Below are 20,451 nucleotides of genomic sequence, written 5' to 3'. Positions count from 1 at the left end.
CATGATAAGAATAGGAGGTAGGAATTGGCTAGGCAGCTAGGGTAAAAAGACCCCAAAGAAATGTAGCCAGTTTCTAGGCTAAAAGACAAAATGTTCTCGGGCCTGTTAGCAACATACTCTGTTCCAAGGCCAAAAATGTCAAAAGCATTTGGGACCTTGTATCTAATCCTGAAAAGATTTTAGGGTTACCTCTTCAGAGGGGGGAATGTTGGAGGAGGGGGAGTAGGCACAGATTTGATCAAAACACCTTATATACATGTATGAAATTCTCAATAAAGTTTTGTAAAAATTAAAAAAAAATCTCTGAGGATCTGGGGTGATGGCTCAGTGGTTAAGAGCACTGGCTGTTCTTGCAGAGGACCTGGGTTCAATTCCCAGCATCCATATGTTGCTAACAACTGTCTGTAACTTCAGTTCCAGGGGAATCCAATGCCCTCTTCTGACCTCCATGGGTATTGCATGACATGAGTGCACTTACATACATGTAGGCAATACACTCATACACATGAGGGGTCCTGATAGAGCAAGGTCTTAAAAGAGTTTGGGATGATGAGTACAAGAACTAGATGAACGGTTTGCCCTAGAATAGACACAGAAAATCCATGCTTGATGGAGGGTACTTAACCCAATGGAAGGGATGACTAACTCATATTGAGAGAAATATAACATCCAAAAAGGAGTAGATAGATGTGTATACACACCTGTATGAACTATATGTATGACTTACAAACTAATTTAGTATGAGGCATAAAAACTAAACCTTTAAGATGCCAGCTACATCTGTCTTCTACAAAGTGGAAGGCACAGGCAGTCCAGTGAGCTATAGGGGGAAGCCCCTACTAATTATGTTTAATTTTTTATACCTTTCAGTGTCCTGTTTTCATTATTTTAGTACATATAAAATGTTAGCATAGTAAAACATACACTTACACATGTATAAACACACATACACAATTTAAAAACATACCTACTATGACTGAATAGTCAAAATATTTTTACTAAGAGAAGTATGTATAAAACTTTAGAAGCTAGAAGACCACTGGGGTCTATGTACTGCGCTGTTACTTTTGTCTTTTAAGCACATAAAAGCTCTCTCCCAGGGCTCCTGAAGAATACCACATACTCTGCGTTCAAAGTGGCTCTGTGGCACTGATGACAAAGAAGGATGCTGAGTGTGGGGAAGAAGGGGAGGGAGGCTGGCTTCAGGTCTCTGGGAAAGTCTAGGTGGGTAAGCAGGAGGTTGACATCTGGGGGAAAGTGATCCTGAAGTGCTTCTTCTAGCACCATGCAATGTGCTGGGGAACAGTAGATACAAACTGGCTGGGCGCACTGATCATGGTGCAGATGCATTCTGTTTTCTGAGTCCAGTGACATGGAAATGCTGAAGAGTGTCCTAAGTGGGTCTTTGGAGGTAAGTGTAACAGAACCAAAACACTCCAGAGGCAGACATTGCTACCCACTCACTCAATGTCTATTTGCTCTTTCTTCTTTCCTGACAGTGTTCCCCAACGAAACATTTCTTAGCTTCTCGTAGCACAGTGAATAAGTGACCCAGTAATGTCCAATGAAGCACAAGCAGACATCCACTGGAAATTTCTGGCAAACTTCTGTTTCTCTGACACAGCCAGGGTTTCTTCTTGATCTATCCCTCTTCTTCACTATCCCCTCCTCTCTTTCGTTCCCTGCTCTGTCTCTGTCTAGAATGCAGACAGAAGTCTGCAAACAGAGAAGCCTTCATGAGGTCATGAAGACTCAAGGCCCATCATAATGGAATTAGCACATGAAACCCTAAGGGGGACCTTAGACTCTGTAGACCCTGCAGAGCTGGCCCCCAGCTGGGCAATGGTGAGCTCTGTATTTGTTCTAAGACATCAGTAATAAACTCCTATTTGGTTAAGCCACTAATTTGGTTTCTGCTACGCCTAGCAGAATAAAAAACTCTACTTGGACATGCCATGCTGTCGGTCTCATCTTCTAAGCAGGTTTTGGTTTCCAGTGAACTGAGATGGAATGCTTTCTTTCTATTTTGAAGAAACTTTTTTTGTGTATATGAGTATTATAAAATGTCCTTCATTTTTCTACACACTGCTTTTCTATCATTTTTGCCTCTTTTTCTGTTTGTTTTTTCCAAAAATGTTTTAAAATAATTATTGTGTGTATGATGGGGAGGGGGTGCATGTGCCACAGTGCATATGCAGAACCCAGAAGACAATCTTGTGGAGTTGATTCTCTCCTTTATGTGGGATCCAGGGACCGAACTCAGGTCATCAGCTTTGCACAGCAAGTGCCATCTTGCCGGCCCCAACTATCCTTTCCTGTCCTCTTTTCTTCACATTTCCTTTGGTTTAGCATGAAAGAAATCAAGATCCCCATTTCTATGCATGTATATCTCAACACAGATAAGGACTATTGAGATGGATGACTAATGATAGATGTAAATTTATTAGAATTGTTACCAGATCAATAAAGTGCCATTGTTAAGATAGCCCTAAAATGACGTAAATACAGTACCTCATGTATGAAATTCTCAAAAAATTAAAAAGAAAAAAGAAATCATATTTCTTTATCAATTCATCTGCTGGCAGACATCTAGACTGACTCCATAACCTGGCTTATTGTGAATAGTGCTGCAATAAACACAGATGTGCAAGTAAAAAAAAAAAGACAGCTCTAAATGGCTGTACAAGATCAGATGGCATAATAGTTTAATGCGAGATAAGACTCTACTTGTTACACATTAGCTGTATTGTATATACTTGAGCTATATACAGCTCTATTTCACAGACACAATCCAAACTGGTAAATTTTTAAGATAAGAGAAATATAATGTGCAAGCTTAGCTTACCAATTCTGAGACTCAAGTTTCCTTGTCTACAAAGTGAAAACAGTGACTACTTCAGAGATAGTTTAACTATTAAATGAAATAAAATACCCAGCATAGGGCATCATAGGCACTCAAATACAATATGAATATACAATATGAATATATCACCTTTTTATTTTAAAAATTATTTTTTAAAACATTATGTGTATGAGTGCCTTGCATGCATGTATTAAGTATACCACATGTGTGCAATGCCCACAGAGGCTATAAGAGAGCATTGGTCCCCTGGAACTGGAGTTACAGACGGTTGTTAGCTGCCATGTGAGTGCTGGGAACTGAATCTGGGTCCTCTGCGAGAACAGCCAGCGCTCTTAGCCACTGAGCCACCTCTTTAGTTCCTCACAGATTTTTTTCTAAACAAATACAAATACTTCTCTGGACTTGGTATGCTACAAAAGACATTCCTAAAGTTAAAAGTATGAATATTTATCACTTTTGTAGACAATGCCAAATTCTCCTAAGAAAGGTGGTGTCACTGTAGGGTCTACAAGCCATTACTCAAGAATATAGGCTATTCCTCAGCTTATCAATGCCAGATATTAAAAATATTTTGAAATTTTTGTCAATCAATGTGATAGATGAAATGTCTCCATTTTTATTTCTCTAAATACTACTCATGTTAGACAACCTTTTAGGCTTATGGTCATTTAAATTTATTTTCTTATAAGCTTCCTATGACTAGCCTTTCCACTTTTCTACTGGGTTCCTGCTTATGGACTATGAGAGTTCCTTATGTATTCTGTTGTCTGTTGAAGATGCTTCCATGTTTTCTATTATTTATAACAGTTTCTTCTTTATAAATTTAAACCTGGGGCTAGAGAGATGGCTCAGCAGTTAAGAGCACTGGCTGCTCTTACAGAGGACTGGGGTTCAGTTCCAAGCACCCACATAGCAGTTAAAAACTGTGCATAACTCCAGTTCTAGGGCTCCAATGCCCTCTTTCTGACTCTGTGGGCACTGCATGACATGGGAGCACTTATATACAAGGAGGTGATATATTCATACACATAAAATAAAAATAAATTAACAAATTTAAATCTATGTGAGTTAAAGTTTATAACATATTTTCTTGGAAGAGTACAATGAACAGTTAATGTTTTATGTTTATTCCTTTTTCTGGTACATCCATCTGATAAACACACATATGCTTCAAATGGTGCTGCAGAGACAATGGCTCAGCAGTTAAGAGCTCATACTGCTCTTCCAGAGGACCTGTGTTCGATTCCGAGCACCACCATCAGGCAGCTCACAAACACCTGTGATTCCAGCTCCAGGGGATCAGACACCTCTGGCCTCTGAAGGCACCTTCACTCATGTGCACATATTTGCATACAGACATATATAATTATTGAAGAAAAATGATGCAAGTTCAATTACCCTTCTTCCTCTTCTTCTTGTGTTTGGAAGCTACCATACATCACACGACAATTACATTAGTGATATTTAAATTTCCTTATCACCCATCAATCCATTTTGGAAACACGACAAGAACTGGAGTGCACCATCATTACTTCTCAGACTGCTCCATGTTGAGATTTTGGTTTGGGTTTATGATTATATTTATTTTTGATATTATGTCAATAATTATTGTTACACAGCAACAGACTATACAGTTAGAAATCTTTACCCACTGCTTTTTTTTTCTTATTTTCTGCCTTCCTTCATATGAGATTTAAAAGAAAATTCTACTATAATATATTTCTTTGAGTAAATCTTTCACAAAGGTTTTATAAGTGGTAATCTGATAAAAATCTCTGCTTCCTTGAAAAAAAATATGTATTTGATATCCTTAACATTTTAAGGGCCATGTCCTCAGAGTGTACACAAACATCTCACTCCTCACTGTTCTTTTTAAGTAAACTGCTTTTTTCTCTGTATTCTAGAAGGTATATGAATAATGTTCTAAAAATTTTTTTCAGCAGAATATAGTCTTTTTGAGTCCAATGAACTTTAATGTTACATAGTAAGATCTTTTTTTTTTTTTTTTTTTTTTTTAATTTTATGTGTTTGAGTGTTTTGACTGAGTGTATGTAAGCGCACCCATGTCATGCAATGTCCGCACAGATCAGAAGAGGGTATGGGATCTCCTGGAACTGGAGACCCAGTGATTATGATTATGAAGAAAGCAGATGGAAGGGTCCCATCAAAAGCTAACATTTCTCCAGGCCCCTGTTTAGCTTTCGATGGGACCTTTCAATCTGAGGGCTTGTGTGTTTCTTTGGGGAAATACTCTTCTTTCTCTTAATTATTTCTTACATCTATGAGATGAATTGATTCCTTTAACTTTGATTTCCTATTTTCCACCCATTTTTAGCTTTGGTCTCTACCTCAGGTTATTTCCTTGAGCCTGTCTTCCAGAGCACTGACCTAGTAACTGTCCAGTTACATTTATAATGAAGGAGTAGGCTTTGATTAATATGCAAACCAAGTTCTACTACTTATTAGCTATGAGATCTTAGAAAATAAGATAAAAAAGAGATAGAAACTGGTTACATGGGTATAATCTTAGAAGGCAGGAAGGCAATGGAAGCTCCATCCTGCCAACACACAGGAGGTTGGCTTTACCTCAGTGGATGGTAATTTGGGAGAACTGTCTTCTAGGAGAGAACTGCATTTCATTTCATCCCTGACTATTTCTGCCTCTTGGGCACAAACCTAAACCCTAATGTGCTGCTGTGGGGCTCACATCCATATCAAGCCCTTCCAGGCAACCCTCATTGGCCTCTCAATGCTGTTCTTAGGCCTCAGTGCTCTCTGTGGCTAGATGCAAAGCTGGAACTGGAGGCTGGAAATAGTAGGTCTTTAATTCCGTCATGACCACCTTAAGACCCTGAACTTTCCCTTTCACATACCTGCTCTGTGCTCAACACTCTTGAATTGTTTTACCTCGATAGCAGTTCTCTCACATGAATGTTTAAGGCCCTGTGATTTTCACTTTCTGAGTGCTTACCTGCTCCTGGTTTTTTTCTAACTGACAACAATTTTCAATTTCTGGTCAGCTAATGGCATTTTCTCATTTATTCTCTCTCTCTCTCTCTCTCTCTCTCTCTCTCTCTCTCTCTCTCTCCTCTCTCTCCTCTCTCTCTGTGCTGATTCACTTTCTGCCTTTTGAATGCATTTGGACATAAAGGTGGATGCAAGTGCTCAGCTTTCAGCTAACTTCAGCCAAAGCATACTACCTCTGACACTTTCATATCTGCTCATCACAAGGACAGGGATTTGTTTATGCAGGCAGCATTAATCTTTGGAGAGCTCTATCTGTGGATATTACATATGTTTTTAATTGCATAATTTTAATCAAGGATTTAATTTGGTAACTATTTAAAATTCAAAGTGAAAGAGAGGCATTACAAAAATACAGGGGATCACATAGCTGCACATAGTCATTCTCTTGACCCAGCTGTCTACCCACATACCTACCTAATCTCAATGATAGTTAATCTAGAGTAAAGCAGGATCACTTTCTTCTCCTTCTCATTCTTTCTGTACATAGAAGAGTGGCTGAAAGGCTTACAGCCCACATTCTCAGCGATTCCCAAGACTTCTAACCAAATATGCTCTTACTATCCATAATTTTATGTATCAACTCATATATTTCAGGCAAAAAAATTCAATCTCAGCCATTCTTACTTCTTCTTTTTATTGAACTACTTAGACTACTACAGCACATCACTAAGGAAAAGGTACTACTTACTATGCAAAAGGCACAGTCAGTGATTGGCACCTAAGACCAATTGATCTACCCATTACCACTATCTCCCTACCCCCACCAGCACTACTATGAAGCTATTGATTTAAACGCTGCCGATCGGTTTCCATTTTCTGATTTTGGGCAGGCCAATTAAGAAAGTGAGTAATTGTGATTACACTGCTTCAGGATCAATTACATTTGATGCAAGACAAAGTGCTCTTTTTGGAACACACAAAAAATAATTTTTGATCTTGCATGCTTTTGTGCTTAATGAAATCTAAAGTAACTAAGTAATGTGTACTTTCACAGAAGAAAAATACATTAATGTAATTGTTTATAATAGAAGGCTATTTTCTATGAGATAAATCTGTCAGTTTCCTGAAATTAATTTTTAAGAGACAATAAGAAAACTGTTCACAGTTTTCTATCCAATGTAAGATTAAAAAAAAAATCAAACACTACATTGTATATTCATCTCCAAAGAGTCTTGGCCAGTCGTAGAAAACAAATGCAAACTTGGTGCAAAACCCTATAAAAAGAGCCTTTGTAATTAATTTTTTAAAATCTGGTTAAGAATACACCTGATTATAAACAGGTAAGATAAAGGAATGTTTTAGGCTTCAATTTTGGTCTAACTCGGTACAAGCTTTGTCATTGGGCTCACATTGTCGAAATCATTAAAATGAATATACCTCTGGTGCTGGAGGCAAATCTATTTAGAATGATGTTACTCATAGCCTGTATTCAGTAATATTGATCTGTGTTGTTTGTCTAATAGAAAAATAATAAACAATTACTAGGCAATGTTGGGAAAAGTAATCAGTTTTTATATATCACTAATATGGCAGACCTCCCAAAACATAAAGGTGATGATCTGCATAAATCGATGAGCTATGCGGCATTGCTCTGTTCATCACTGTGGGCTCCTGGCAATAAAAGGTGCAACATGGGCCTGAATACTGGCAGGCTGACAATGAAGGACTTGCTATGTTTAACCTATACATTTATTTTAAAATGTTTTTGTTCTAGCTTAAAATTTTTAAGTCATAATAAATTCTACACCAAGCTGAGCAGAATTTATTAAAATTCAGATACATAAAATATTTTAATTTTTTTAAGAAAAAAGGTAACTTCCACACAAAAGCCAAGTTATATACTGTATCAGAAAAATATGAAACAAAGGAATTGAAGGGTAATTTTCAAAGATGTATTAGCTTCATGCTAACTTGCCAATGGCCTCTGGATGTCATCAGAAGTTCATAAAACATTATGTGAAAAGAAAATCTAAAAGTAAAATAAATTATACAATAGTATTTTGTTATGACATCTTAGTTAACTATAAATATCCTCTTGAGTAGTTTATAAACTAAGTAAAAGGGAAAAATATGTGTGTTTAGAATCAGTAACATTCTACCTAAGAAACTCACTACATCTCAAAATGATACCTGCCTCCAAAGGTACCTTCTCTGGGCTATGCAATAATATGATTAACTTTTAATTTCTTCTAACTTTTCTTAAACTATTGTATTAAATAAGTAAAAAAAAAACATTTAGTAACAGTTTTCTTTCTCTTACCAACAAACTATGGATTTCAATTATACATGGCACATTCATGGCTAGGTGTCTAAGAAATAATGAAAATACCCATACTGTACATAATTTATAAACTATTCCACGGCAGTAACACATTGTCAAGGAAAAACACATTTGTTTAAATGTTTCATCTCTCACAGAAAATGCTGTTGCAAGTCTAGCTTTTGATTTGCTATCCTTTACAGGTAATATAAGAAACTGAAGAACAATTGGACTTACCACAACTGGAAATTGGCAGTCTGTGTAGAATCACAGAAGTCAATACCCATTGAAACTGTAATGGATCCCTCAGGCTCAAGAGAGTCTAGGAAATAAGATAATGTAGACATGAAAACACACAGGGTGTGAAAAAGAGGCAAATGAAATACTGAATACTCATGTAGCCTTTGATTAAAACAGATAAATTACTGCTTTATGAGAAACATTTTAAACTAAGAATATTAAAGGAAATTATAATCTCATTATTCTGCTTGAAGTTGTACTTTTCACAAGTTAATTCTTCACATATTAAAACAAACATATCTACTGGTTTGAGACAGCTCTCCTTTTTCACCCTTATTTGAAATAAAATCATTAAAATTTTTAATTGATTTTTATTTTATGTGCATGAGTATTTTGCCTCCATGTATGTAAGTGCATCATGTGTGTGCAATACCGTGGAAACCAGAAGAGGGAGTCATATTCCCTGGAACTGAAGTTACGGATGGTTGTTAGCTACCATGTGGATGCTGGGAGCTAAATCTGGATCCTCTGCTCTTAACTGCTGAATCATCGCTCCAGCCCCTAAATTCATTTTTAAAGTTAGCTTAAAAAGTGGTGGGTTTCCTTACAGCACTCAGAATTATACTAGTTTTTATTCATCCCCTCTCACTGCCTTTCCCCTTCCAACTGCCCCTCTTTTGTGGACTCTTTCAAATTCTCAAATACTCCTCCTTTCTGTTTTCATGTCACATGGATTCCATTATCCTCCCTTATCCCTCCCTCTAAAGATTTCTTCTTGCCCTCCTATGGCCTTTCTACTTTCATCACACACACACACACACACACACACACACACACACACACACACAGAATCTGCAGGAGAGAAAATAGAAGTAGTTTTATTTGTCAGAGTCTGGCTTGTTTTGTTTCACATAATGATTTCTAGTTTAGTTTCATCCATTTTCCTGTAATTGTCATTTCATTTCTCTTTACAGCTGAGGAAAGTTCCCTTGTGTATATATATGTACCACTTTCTCTTTATCCATCCAGCCATGATAGACAGCTAGGCTGGTTACATTTCTCAGCTACTGTGAATAGTGTAGCAATATATATGTATACCCAAGTATCTCTGTTGTATGTATGTTGACTTAAGAGTCCTTTAGGTCTATAACTCAGAGTAGTATAGTGGGTAATCAGTAGTTCTGTTCAGCTTTTTGAGGAATCTCCACACTAACTTTCACAGTGGCTGCCCCAGTTTACATTTCCACCAGCTGTGTATAAAGGGTTCCTCCTTCCCCCATCCTTATCATATTTGCTGCCATTTGTCTTTCTGATGATAGCCATTCTGACAGGGTGAGATGGAATATCCAAGAAGTTTTAATCTGCATTTTTCTGATGGGCTAAAGATGGTGAATACTTTTTCAAGTTGTTTACTGGCCATTTAGGTTTCTTCTTTTAAGAAGTGAGGCAAATCCTTTCCTGAGAAATTTTATGGCTTACCATACTCTCTCCATAGGCAATGGACCTTTTGTTTTTGTTTTTGAGACAGGATCTTGCTGGGAAGTCCTGACTGGTCTTGAAATGTCAATGTAATGCCAGTTGGTCTAGAGCTCAAGGCAATTCTCCTGTTTCAGCCTTCCAGGTATTGGACTTTTGAACTTATAAAAGATTAAATGGCGTTTATATATTTGAAAATTCTGAAGCTTCAACTGTCATCTAACCAAGTATGGGAAATAAGTATCTGAGTATACAATACTGTAGTTTTCTTTTTTATTTTCCAGTTGAAAAAGAAGACCTTTATTCTCCCCCAGCAGAAAAAGAAGATTTAAGACAATTACAAATTTTCAGTCTGCTTATGATTCTAAAGTTAGAAACCATCCACTTTTGATTTCACTTTACTCAAAGTTTTCAGTATAACTGCAGCCGTATCATATAGTAGATTTTTTATTTAGCTTTATCTATCCTGTATACATCTTGTAGGATGTCATTATATTTTAGCAAGCACACTATTTCAGTAGACAGTTACTAACCTACGGTTTTGTTGGTAAGTATGATTGGTCACTTAGAACTCACCACAGACAGAGATGATGGACTAGACAGGACAAAAGAATAATCCAAAGAGCTGCTATATAAAATTGTGTTTGTATCTCACAGGTTTACTTTAGATTAGGCATTATAAGATGGCCCATGCTTGAAACTCATTTCAAAACGCTATTCGTTTGCTCAGTGATATCTGTGTTGCTTTGCTGATTCTAGTTTGAATTTCATTTGTTTATTTAACTTTAAACATTTTACTGGGCTAGCTATTCAAGTACTTTAAGCCTTGCTGCTTAAAACTTTGGCAACTGGGTTTTCTGTACACACACACATATTTTTATATGCATGCCCACAAATATTTTCATCTTTTCTACAGTTACACACTGGCATCAGTTCATAGTTGTCAGTCTTAGTGTTCATGGCTTCTCTCTTTTCTTTCCCATGCTGAAGGTGGAACCTAGGTAAGCAGGCACTCTATTTCTGAGCTATATCCCGGCCCTAAGGCTCTTTCCTTTAGTGAATCCCTAACATCATCTGTGCTATAACTATACTGGGGCTTGGCCTTGTTTGTATCTGACACCACACTAGGTAACAAATTCTGTCATCTCTCAGACATGATAGCATTCACAGTTTAGATCTCTGTACATCATGTACTCTGTATTTCATTTGAGGAAGTGACAGTTCTCAAGATGTCCTGTTGATAGCACTCTTTGACACTGCTTGATACTCTCTTCAGTCTTAGGATAATGAACTGTGAGCTTAGTGCCATGCTAATTTTGGAGGACAGTTCATGATCAATGGCATGTTTTATTATATGAACGCTTCAAGAACAAAATGATCAGCATAAAATTATTCATATAATGGATTTTTATAATATTTGGAGCTTACCAAATTGGTAAAGCTTACCCAATTAAGTGACTATATTTGGACATTGCTTCTGGACTTGCTGCTATGCACTGGAAATAGCTTAAAGCTAATTCCTTATGTCTCCCCTCACCTTAAATTTCCTATGTTCTTAGTCTCTTTGGAAAACATGGCAAGTAAGTCTAATATTCTTGCAAGGAATCCAGTTTCATGCTAAAAGAAAGGCAACATTCAGACAAAATTCATAGGATATTAAAGGCAAAAGAAAACAGATTTATGACAAATAAGAAAACATTATAGATCCTTTAACGTGTGCACACATTTAATGAATAAAACATCGACTCCCTTATTTCACAAAAACAAAATATAAAATATTTGTTTTTTGTTGTACTCTTTAAAATGTATTTGGAGGACTAATTTAACATATCACACATAGTAACTGGCTATATTCTATTGTTGAGAGTCTAGGTTGTGTTACACACAAATATACTGCATGGAAAAGAACTCTACCTTAACCATGCTCAATAAAGTCAACAAAAAGAATGAAGTATTGTGGTCACAAAAATTTGCCTAAGAATGAAAAGCCTATAACCAGTATTGAGGCAATGGTATGCATTCATATTTTAATTCTGTGCTAAGGTCATACTATGAAATTTATTATATTTATTTCTTCTATTCTACATAGGCCAATAAAAGGTCAACTCATCAGCTCATTATGCCAGCCCAAGGAAACATTAATACTGTTCTACTGTTTTAACCTTTGGATAACATTTTCAACCTTCAGACAATCCATATATCAGCTACTTGACACTTCTTAAACTAAACTAATTTTTAAACTAGGTAAAAAAAAAAAGGCTAGATTATAAGCAGTAAAAAAAGACTGCAAATTGTTATATTCTGTTAATTCCTTAGCATTATATTAACTTCACAAAATCCAATAAAAATTAGGATACTGTGCAGTATTTAAATTATGCCTTAATGATTGAAATACAAAGTAATGGCATTGTGTATCCTGAAATCACTTTCTTTAACTCCACTTCACTTTGGTTGCTTACAAAAATGTACTAGGCTTTTTTTTTTAGAAATCATTTTACTCCTCTGTGAAAAATATAACACAAATGAAACATGATGTTGTTTACTACACATTTCATGGAAAGATTGCCATAATGCCAGAGCACAGATGGAGAAAACTAGAACAGTTACATGAGATAGAGTAGGAAGAAAAAATTTTCCCAGTCAAAAGACTTTGCTTACCTGAAGTGTTATAAAAAGAAGCTGATAGTAATATCTCAAGGCTATAATGACACAAACTGATAATCACTTTTTTTTTTTTTTTAGATTTGCCTCCTGTAGCTGAAGATGCCCTTGAACTTCTGATCCTCTTGCCTCTACCTCCTGAGTGCTGGGATACCACTCCTGGTTTAGGCTGGGCTAGAAATCGACCCAGAGCCTCATGCATGTTAGGCAGGCACTCTATCAACTGAGCTATAGTCTCAGATCACAAACTTCCATCGCTTTTCATCAAGATTTTTCCAGAAGCTTCTCCCAATTACACCTTAGGATTATCTCCACATATTAAAAAACAGAACAGAGACAGACATCCTACCACTTCAAATTAATTACATAATTGTTACATTTAATTTTTAGATGGTATGATAAGGGAAAAATACTTAAAAATGGCAAGGGGCACAGCAGATGGCCCTGCACACTCTGCTGGGCATGTGGGAAATACATACTGGGTGGAGGGCAGCCATAGCTCAGGAGCATGTGGTATAATGGGTCAGCACTGCTGTACCTTATACTTTCTTCCAGGAAAAGTGATGTCTTCTTTTTTGTATCTTGAGTGTGAAAACAGATTGGTTCTTAAGTGATGGTAACAGATTAAAAATATTTGAAAACTGGGGCTGGAGAGATGGCTCAGCAGTTAAGAGCACTGGCTGGCTGTTCTTCCAGAGATTCAGTTCCTAGCACCCTTATGGGAGCTAACAACCATCCATAACTCCAGTTCCATGGGATCCTATGCCTTTTTGGCCTTTGTGGGCACAACATGCACATGTACACTTACATACATGCAGACAATACATTCATACATGTAAATAAACACATTAAAAATTTTTTTTTGGTCTTTTTGAGACAGGGTCTTCATGTAGCCCCAGCTGGCCTGGAGCTTGCTATGCAAGCCAGGCTGACCTTATCTCAGAGATCCACCTGCCTCTGCCTCCCAGGTTCTGGGACTAAAGGTGTGCACCACCACACCTGGCTACATTTTAAAAAAATTTTAACACGTGGATAAATGCAGTCACATACCATGGAGTAGTCTATATTCCACACATGAAGAGGAAGGCAAGCAGAGCAGTGAACATCCTCCCAGCCTTGGCTCCCTTCACTCTTCAACTTAGGGAATGTGAAAGGAATCAGGAAAGGGGCTTGAGCTATGAGAGGTATTACAGTCAAAGAGGCAGACTAGTTTTCTTGCTTTTAATACAAAGAAGAAGGCTGACCAGGAGGAGAGGTGAGAGAAGGTGATACAGATAGGTAAAACCCAATGGCAATTTTGATTCCCTCTCATCACTACTGGGATCACTACTGCTGGGATCTGGTTCACTAAGGGTGACGATAAACATTTCTCTTATATGGTAAATGTAGCTGAAAAAGGGAAAATGGCTGAGAGTGTAGCCCAATTATAGAGATTTGCCTAGGATCCTGGGGAAGACACAAGTACACACACACACACACACACACACACACACACACACACGCACGCACACACACACACATATACACTTATGTGTGTGCTAATAGTCAATACAATAATGCTGTATTTTGCCTTTTTATGAAACTATCTGCTTTAGAAATGAAAACATTTGGTTACCAAGTTTTAAATGAGAATTAATATTTACCTATTGGGTTAAAAACATGCATTTGCATGCCTACAGGGAGTTTTTTTTCCCCTATATGGATATTTTCTATCTTCCGATCAGAAGTGTTACTCAGTGTTATTTGTACAGAGACCATCTTATCACCAAAAATGCAAGGTTGTCTTGGAAAGAAATACTGGGCAGCCAGTCCTTTTCCACTCATTCGATGAAGTAGCACATGTGTTTTTGTTGGCACAAAGACAGGTGTACTGACCTATTGCACATGGAAGAAAGAAATGAAAAGATAAGTTAGTGAGCACGATCACTACTTCTTTCAGAAAATAAGCAAACATTTGTAACATTTATTGTATTTTCCTTACGTTATTATACAAACTACAATATTAACAAATACTGGAAGTATCACAAACATAGATGTTATTGAGAAATGACATAAAAATGTAAAATAAATGCCTTCAAAGCAGTATTAAAATTTTATTGTACTTTGTAGGTGTTAATTAAAATATTTTAATATGAAAAGTCTCAGTCATATAAAAATATATTTTTTGAGATAGCATCTCACTTTGCATCCTAGGTGGGCCTAGATCTTGGGGGTCTTCCTGTCTTAGCCTCTTGCGAGCTGTGATTGCAGGTGTGCGCCCCATGTTTGTGAATATATTCCTTTTCAAAACACTATGTGAGCCTTGTTGCTACTTTCCCCCCTAAACACTTTATAAGTGGATGCCTTGCTAAATTTATAATTAGCTTTAGGACTCTTTCAGTTAGTATTCTTAGATGTTTCAACTATAGGATATCTCTACATCTTGTGCCTTAATTTTCAACCTTAACTCCTTAAACATTTTCTTAAAGGTTTTCACTATGTAACACAAATTGGTCTGGAACTTGTGATCCTCCTGTCTGAACTTTCTGAGTGGCCAATCTTGAACATTTTTTTTTTTTTTGCCTTGAATTTCCTCCACTATAAACTTTACTTTAAGATGGTTTCTTCGTTAACTGACTAAAAAGATCTTCCCTGTTGTGATGATTAGTCTCCACTGTAAACTGAAGAGGACTTGGAATCACTTAGGAGACATACTGTGGGAGTTTCTAGTGATACATAACTGAGGAGGGAACATCTACCCTGAATACTGGAAGCACCATCACATGGGCTGGGGTCTGGAATTAAATAAAAAGGAAAGTGAGTGGAGCAGCAGGGTGCATCTCTCTGCTTCCTGACCTCGGCAGTGTGATCAGCTGCTACATGTGCCTACTGCCATGCCTTTCCATCAAATCTTTCTTCCTTTAAATTCTATCTGGTATTTTGTCAAGGAACTTTAAAAAATAACTAACATACTTACTATGAGATCAAGTAATATCCAATTATAATCCCTCAATATTTTCTTGGCTAATCATCTCTTTACCCTTCCACTGAATTTTAGACTTCAATGTCTAAGTATTGCAAACATATTAGGCTTGCTACTAATACCTTTTAATGTCAATAAATTAGTAACGCTATTAACAATTTACATTCAACAAAAATCAAAGTGCTAAATAGGATATATAGGAAATAATAAAGCTATGCATCATGAGAACACAGTATTCACAAAATTATCAACTTACAAATATTGGAATTTAAAATAACCACTGTAAACATCTGTGAATTTATTTGTAAAATATAACAAACAGCTGCTTACACTTTAAATTTTGTTCATATAAAGTAATAGAGAAACTGGCCTATTCATTCCATGTTAGCTTTCTGATGACAACAATAAACGGTCTATCATTTGTTTTACTTTGGCTTTCTGTAGTGCTGGGGATCAAATGTGGGACCTCAAAGGTGCTTGGCAAGCACTCTGCCACTGAGTCACATGCCTAGCCCAGTAGTCTAGCATTTAAGCTTTCTAAGTGCTTTTATTTCTAAGTATAGCTTCTCTTTCTTGAATAGTGGTATATATCTGCAACCACAGCAACTCTGGAGGCTAAGCTCATAGTTTGCAGTCCTCTTGTGGTACACAAAGCAAGGCCTTCTCTCAACAAACAAACAAACAAACAAACAAACAAACAAACAAACAAACTTAACCAAATTGGGGCCTATGAGATATCCCAGTGGGTAAAAGCCAAGTCTGATGATCTAAATTCAATCCCTAAGACTCACATGGTGGAAGGAGAGAACTAACTTCCCCCAAGGTGTCCTCTGACCTCCACACAAGTGTGCTGTGGCATTTGCCCACACACACAGAGTAAATTAAAATGTAGTAAAATGTTAAAAACAATTTTTAGAACACTGCTATTTTATTGTTCAAGAAATTTAAGTCCTTTCATAAGTTTTCAAATATAGAGATTTTATATTTGTAGATTTCTATTCAGCAAGAATGATTTTTCTCCCCCAAATTTACACACCGTTCAACTCACAACAATCACTCTAAACTGACTAGTGATATTTTCCAGTATTTCATGTTGACTCCCTTAATACAAGATAAGCCCACTGAAGACCTGATCCGTTCTCATTTTTTATCTACACTATTTCTGAGATGTACATCATCAAGCCATTTAAATGATATTGAGTAGGTAGCTTTACTCTTCTGGAAACGTCATAAAAGGCCTGTATACAGTACAGGAAATGAAAGTTAAGGCTGAAACACAGAAAGGAAGGTGATCTGGAAGTTGGAAAATCAAGTGCAGAATAGGGCAGTGCAGTAGTCTGGATCTTAAATCTCCTTGGAGGCCTGTTAAAGGCATCGTCCTCAGCTTGGCACTACTGGAAGGTGGTGGAAATCATTAAGAGTAGGGCCTACTGGGAAGTTTTAGGTCACTGACAATGTGCCCTTGGGGACAGAACACCAATTCTTCCTCTAATTCTTCCTGTTTCCTGGCTGCCATGAGGTGAGCAGCTTGCTGTACCACCTACTTCCTGCCATGATATGGTGTCTTGGTTTGGGTCTACTGACCATGATAGAAGCCTACAAAACTGTGAGCTAAAATAAACTTTTTCTCCTTTAAAGTAATCTCAGGTATTGGTTAGAGTAACAGAAAGCTGAGTAACACAGATAGCAGAAGAGCAGAAGAGAAGTAGGGGTTTGGTGTACAAGCAGCCGGGAGCTAGTATTCATAGCACCACACAACACCCAGTGCTTAGAGGATATGCATTTAGCCACTCAAGAGCCATCATATGTTCTGATTGGATTATGGATTCTCTCTCTGCCTAATCCTGAACATATGGTCCAAACATTAATTTTTCTATGTACTCTCAAAATTCTGTAGATTTACTATGATTGTTATAAAAAGATGCTAAGAAACTTGTAAAGAAAAAAAAAAGGACAATTCTTGGCATTCATTTTTTTCACACAATCAAGTTCAAGATAAAAATAATTTCCTACTGAACTCAACATATAAGAAAAGATCCTTGTAGATAATCTTCAAAGGTTCTCCATAATAACTATGGACCTATCCACAGCACACAGGATTTTAAGTGGCATGCTATGATGATAATACATACAGTGCTTAGAGGATATGCATCTCTAATTAACAAATCCCAAATGTTCAGTAATCTGAAACATTTTAGACTGACATGATGCATTTTGGATTTTGGAGCATTCTGGAGTTCAATCAAGTCTATTCAAAGATTACAAAATCTAAAAAACTCCAAAATCTCCAAAACAAAGCTAGGCCTAAGGACTTCAGATAGAAGTTATATAACCTATGCTTAATTACAGAAAGAGACTTACTGAAAATGTTTCCCAAGTTCACATGAGTCATAGTGAGCCTGTCTTTTTCAGTATCTACATAACTACCCTTTTGTTTAACATAGTGGGCACTGTAAGTCCTTCAGCAAGTTACATATACAATATGAATATATTTAATCATGGCAGAAAAGCAAGACTTTGGTTCAATATTTTGGCCTTGCTGATATGGGAACTGGGGCTCAGAGAAAGGCTGGAAGTGACATTACTCTGGCTACGGAGACTGCTGTAATGAACTTCCTTGAGCCCAACCCACATGTCTTGTGTCTGCCATCATTATCCATGAAATTGGCACATCTCAAACTCTGCAGTTTAATTGTATTACATTTCCATTGCTGTAACAGAAACACCATGACCAAGGGAACTTATAAAAGGAAGAATTTATTTAGCTTATAGTTCCAGGGAATTAGACCTCATCATGGTGGGGTAGAGGTGGCTTGAGTAGGAGCAGAAGCTAAGCGCTTACATCTTCAAGCAGGCATAGGAAGCAGAGTGTGACTGGAAATTCCAAAAAGCATAAGAATTCTCTAAGCCTGCTCCCAATGACGTGCTTCCTCCAGTATGGCCACATCTTCTAAGACCTCCCAAAACAGTGCCACCAACTGGGGACAAAATTTCCCAATACTTGGAGCCTACAGGGGACATTCTCATTCAAACCACTACATTAATATACATGCTTGTGTTTATATGTGTGTATGTATACATATTACACATGCATACTGTGTATACACATATTTATGTGGGTATACATGCATGTTGTGTAGTGTGTGTGTACATATGGAAGACAGAGGGCAAAGGGCATTGGCCTTGGATCTCCAATTCGGCTAAGCTGCTGGCTAGTAAGCTCCAGGGATCCACCTGTCTCCACCTCCACACTATCAGGATTAAAAGCTTGTGCTACCACACACACACACACACTCAACTTTTCTTAATGTGGTCCTGGAAATTGATCTCAAGTTTTCATGCTACACAGCAAACACATTACTGATTGGGCTATCTCCTCATTCATATTTACTCATTCATCCATCCATTCATTCATTCATGTGTATAGATATGCACATATAGTTAATAATTTATTTTTGTTATTCAACAATTCTCAGAGCTACTTATTTTAAACAGCTAAGTGATCAATTAGTGCTCAGTAATATACCACATTTGGTTGTTAGATGGCCACTGACTGAAGAAATGGATGGGAGCTAAGAATTCAATTTATACCACAGGGATGGCCTTTGATTACACTGAGCCTTATGTACTTGCCATTTCTGCAGGTGAAAAGCAGTCAAATGAATACTTTTATAGAGATAATAAATAGCTTACTTTTAATCCTATCTTCTAGAGGAAAGTGATCCCGAGGACAGATCATCCACCACTGGAATTCCACATTGGAGTTACAGAGCAAGGCCTAAACCAACAATAACGTACAACATTGTCTTTCTCTGTCCTTCAAAGCTAACTCTCTCATAGGCATCTTGGGAATAAAGGTGATCTCATGCAAGAAAGCAAGAATTAGTTATCTCAGGGCTTTCTGACTAAGAAATATAAAATAGCAATTATCATTCACTTATTCTTTCTTTTCATCTAACAGTTATTGAATTAGTTTTGTCATCACTCTACTAAATACTACAGTAGAGAGAAAAAGTAGTCTAGTCCACAAAACATTTATTGTTTAGCTTAGGAAAACTAGGTAAATCAAGCAGTATGTAAATGCCACAACAGGTAGGCACAGTAGTGTCAGAGAAGCCAGAGTTGACATGTGAGGGGAGAGAAGAGGAAGCATCAGCTGAGTGAACTGAGTGAATGTGGCTGCTGTTTCATCCACTATTGCTACCTCATTCTGAGCTTCCGCCATCTCTATCGGCATTACCTGGCAGCTGTCTAATTGGCCTTGCTTCTCAAAAAAATCCTTTAAGAGGCCCAGGAAGCCCTATGATGCTAGGATCCCTGCTGATACCACTTCTTAGTACTCCTGAAGCCACTGTTTACTCCAGTCCAGTCCACACTGACTTCCTTATTCCCTTTACACAATAGCCATGCTTCTACCATATGCCTTGATACTATGTTATTCCCTCAGCTAGAATGTTCTTTCTCCATGTACTCACATGGTTTAGCTCAGATGTCTTTGGGCCAATGTTGCCTTCTTTATTTTAAATAACTTTTTTATTTGTACAAGTGTTTTCATGTCCAGTATGTTTATTGGGGGGAGGGGGGTAAGTGCCTGCGAAGGCCAGAAGATGGTGACAGAGATCGAGACTGAGCCACCATGTGGGTGCTGGGAGTTGAACCCTGGTCCTCTAGAAGAACAGCAAGTGCTCTTAGTCCCTTGAGCTACCTCTCCAGCCCCTGCCTTCTTCTTTTTTTTTTTTTTTAAATATTTTATTATTTTTATTTTGTGTATGTAAGTAAGTGCACCTGTGTCATGCAGTACCCATGGAGGTCAGAAGAGGGCATCAGATCCCCTGGAACTGGAATAACACGGTTTTGAGACTCCATGTGGGTGCTAAGAACTGAACTCGCATCCTCTGAGAGGGAAGTCAGTGCTTTTGACCACTGAGTCACCTCTCCAGCCCTCAATGTTACCTTCTTAAT

The 20,451-nt window shown here is 37.3% G+C and overlaps 1 protein-coding gene across 2 annotated transcripts in view; it reads right to left on the bottom strand.

The window, feature by feature from the left end:
- Ap3b1 (adaptor related protein complex 3 subunit beta 1) overlaps positions 1 to 20,451 on the bottom strand; it is a gene marked incomplete at its 3' end in the record, with an annotated part of 255,901 nt that overhangs the window by 10,026 nt on the left and 225,424 nt on the right. For both annotated transcript variants that reach the window (XM_008855981.3, XM_029557630.1), the window contains 2 exon segments: positions 8,388 to 8,472; positions 14,171 to 14,402. In XM_008855981.3, the coding sequence (XP_008854203.1) occupies positions 8,388 to 8,472; positions 14,171 to 14,402 (317 nt within the window).

Source organism: Nannospalax galili, unplaced genomic scaffold, assembly GCF_000622305.1.
Source record: "Nannospalax galili isolate Female #2095 unplaced genomic scaffold, S.galili_v1.0 scaffold907, whole genome shotgun sequence".
Lineage (NCBI taxonomy): Eukaryota > Metazoa > Chordata > Mammalia > Rodentia > Spalacidae > Nannospalax > Nannospalax galili.
The sequence above is the reverse complement of the archived record's forward strand: the minus strand, read 5'-3'. Positions and strand labels throughout refer to the sequence as shown.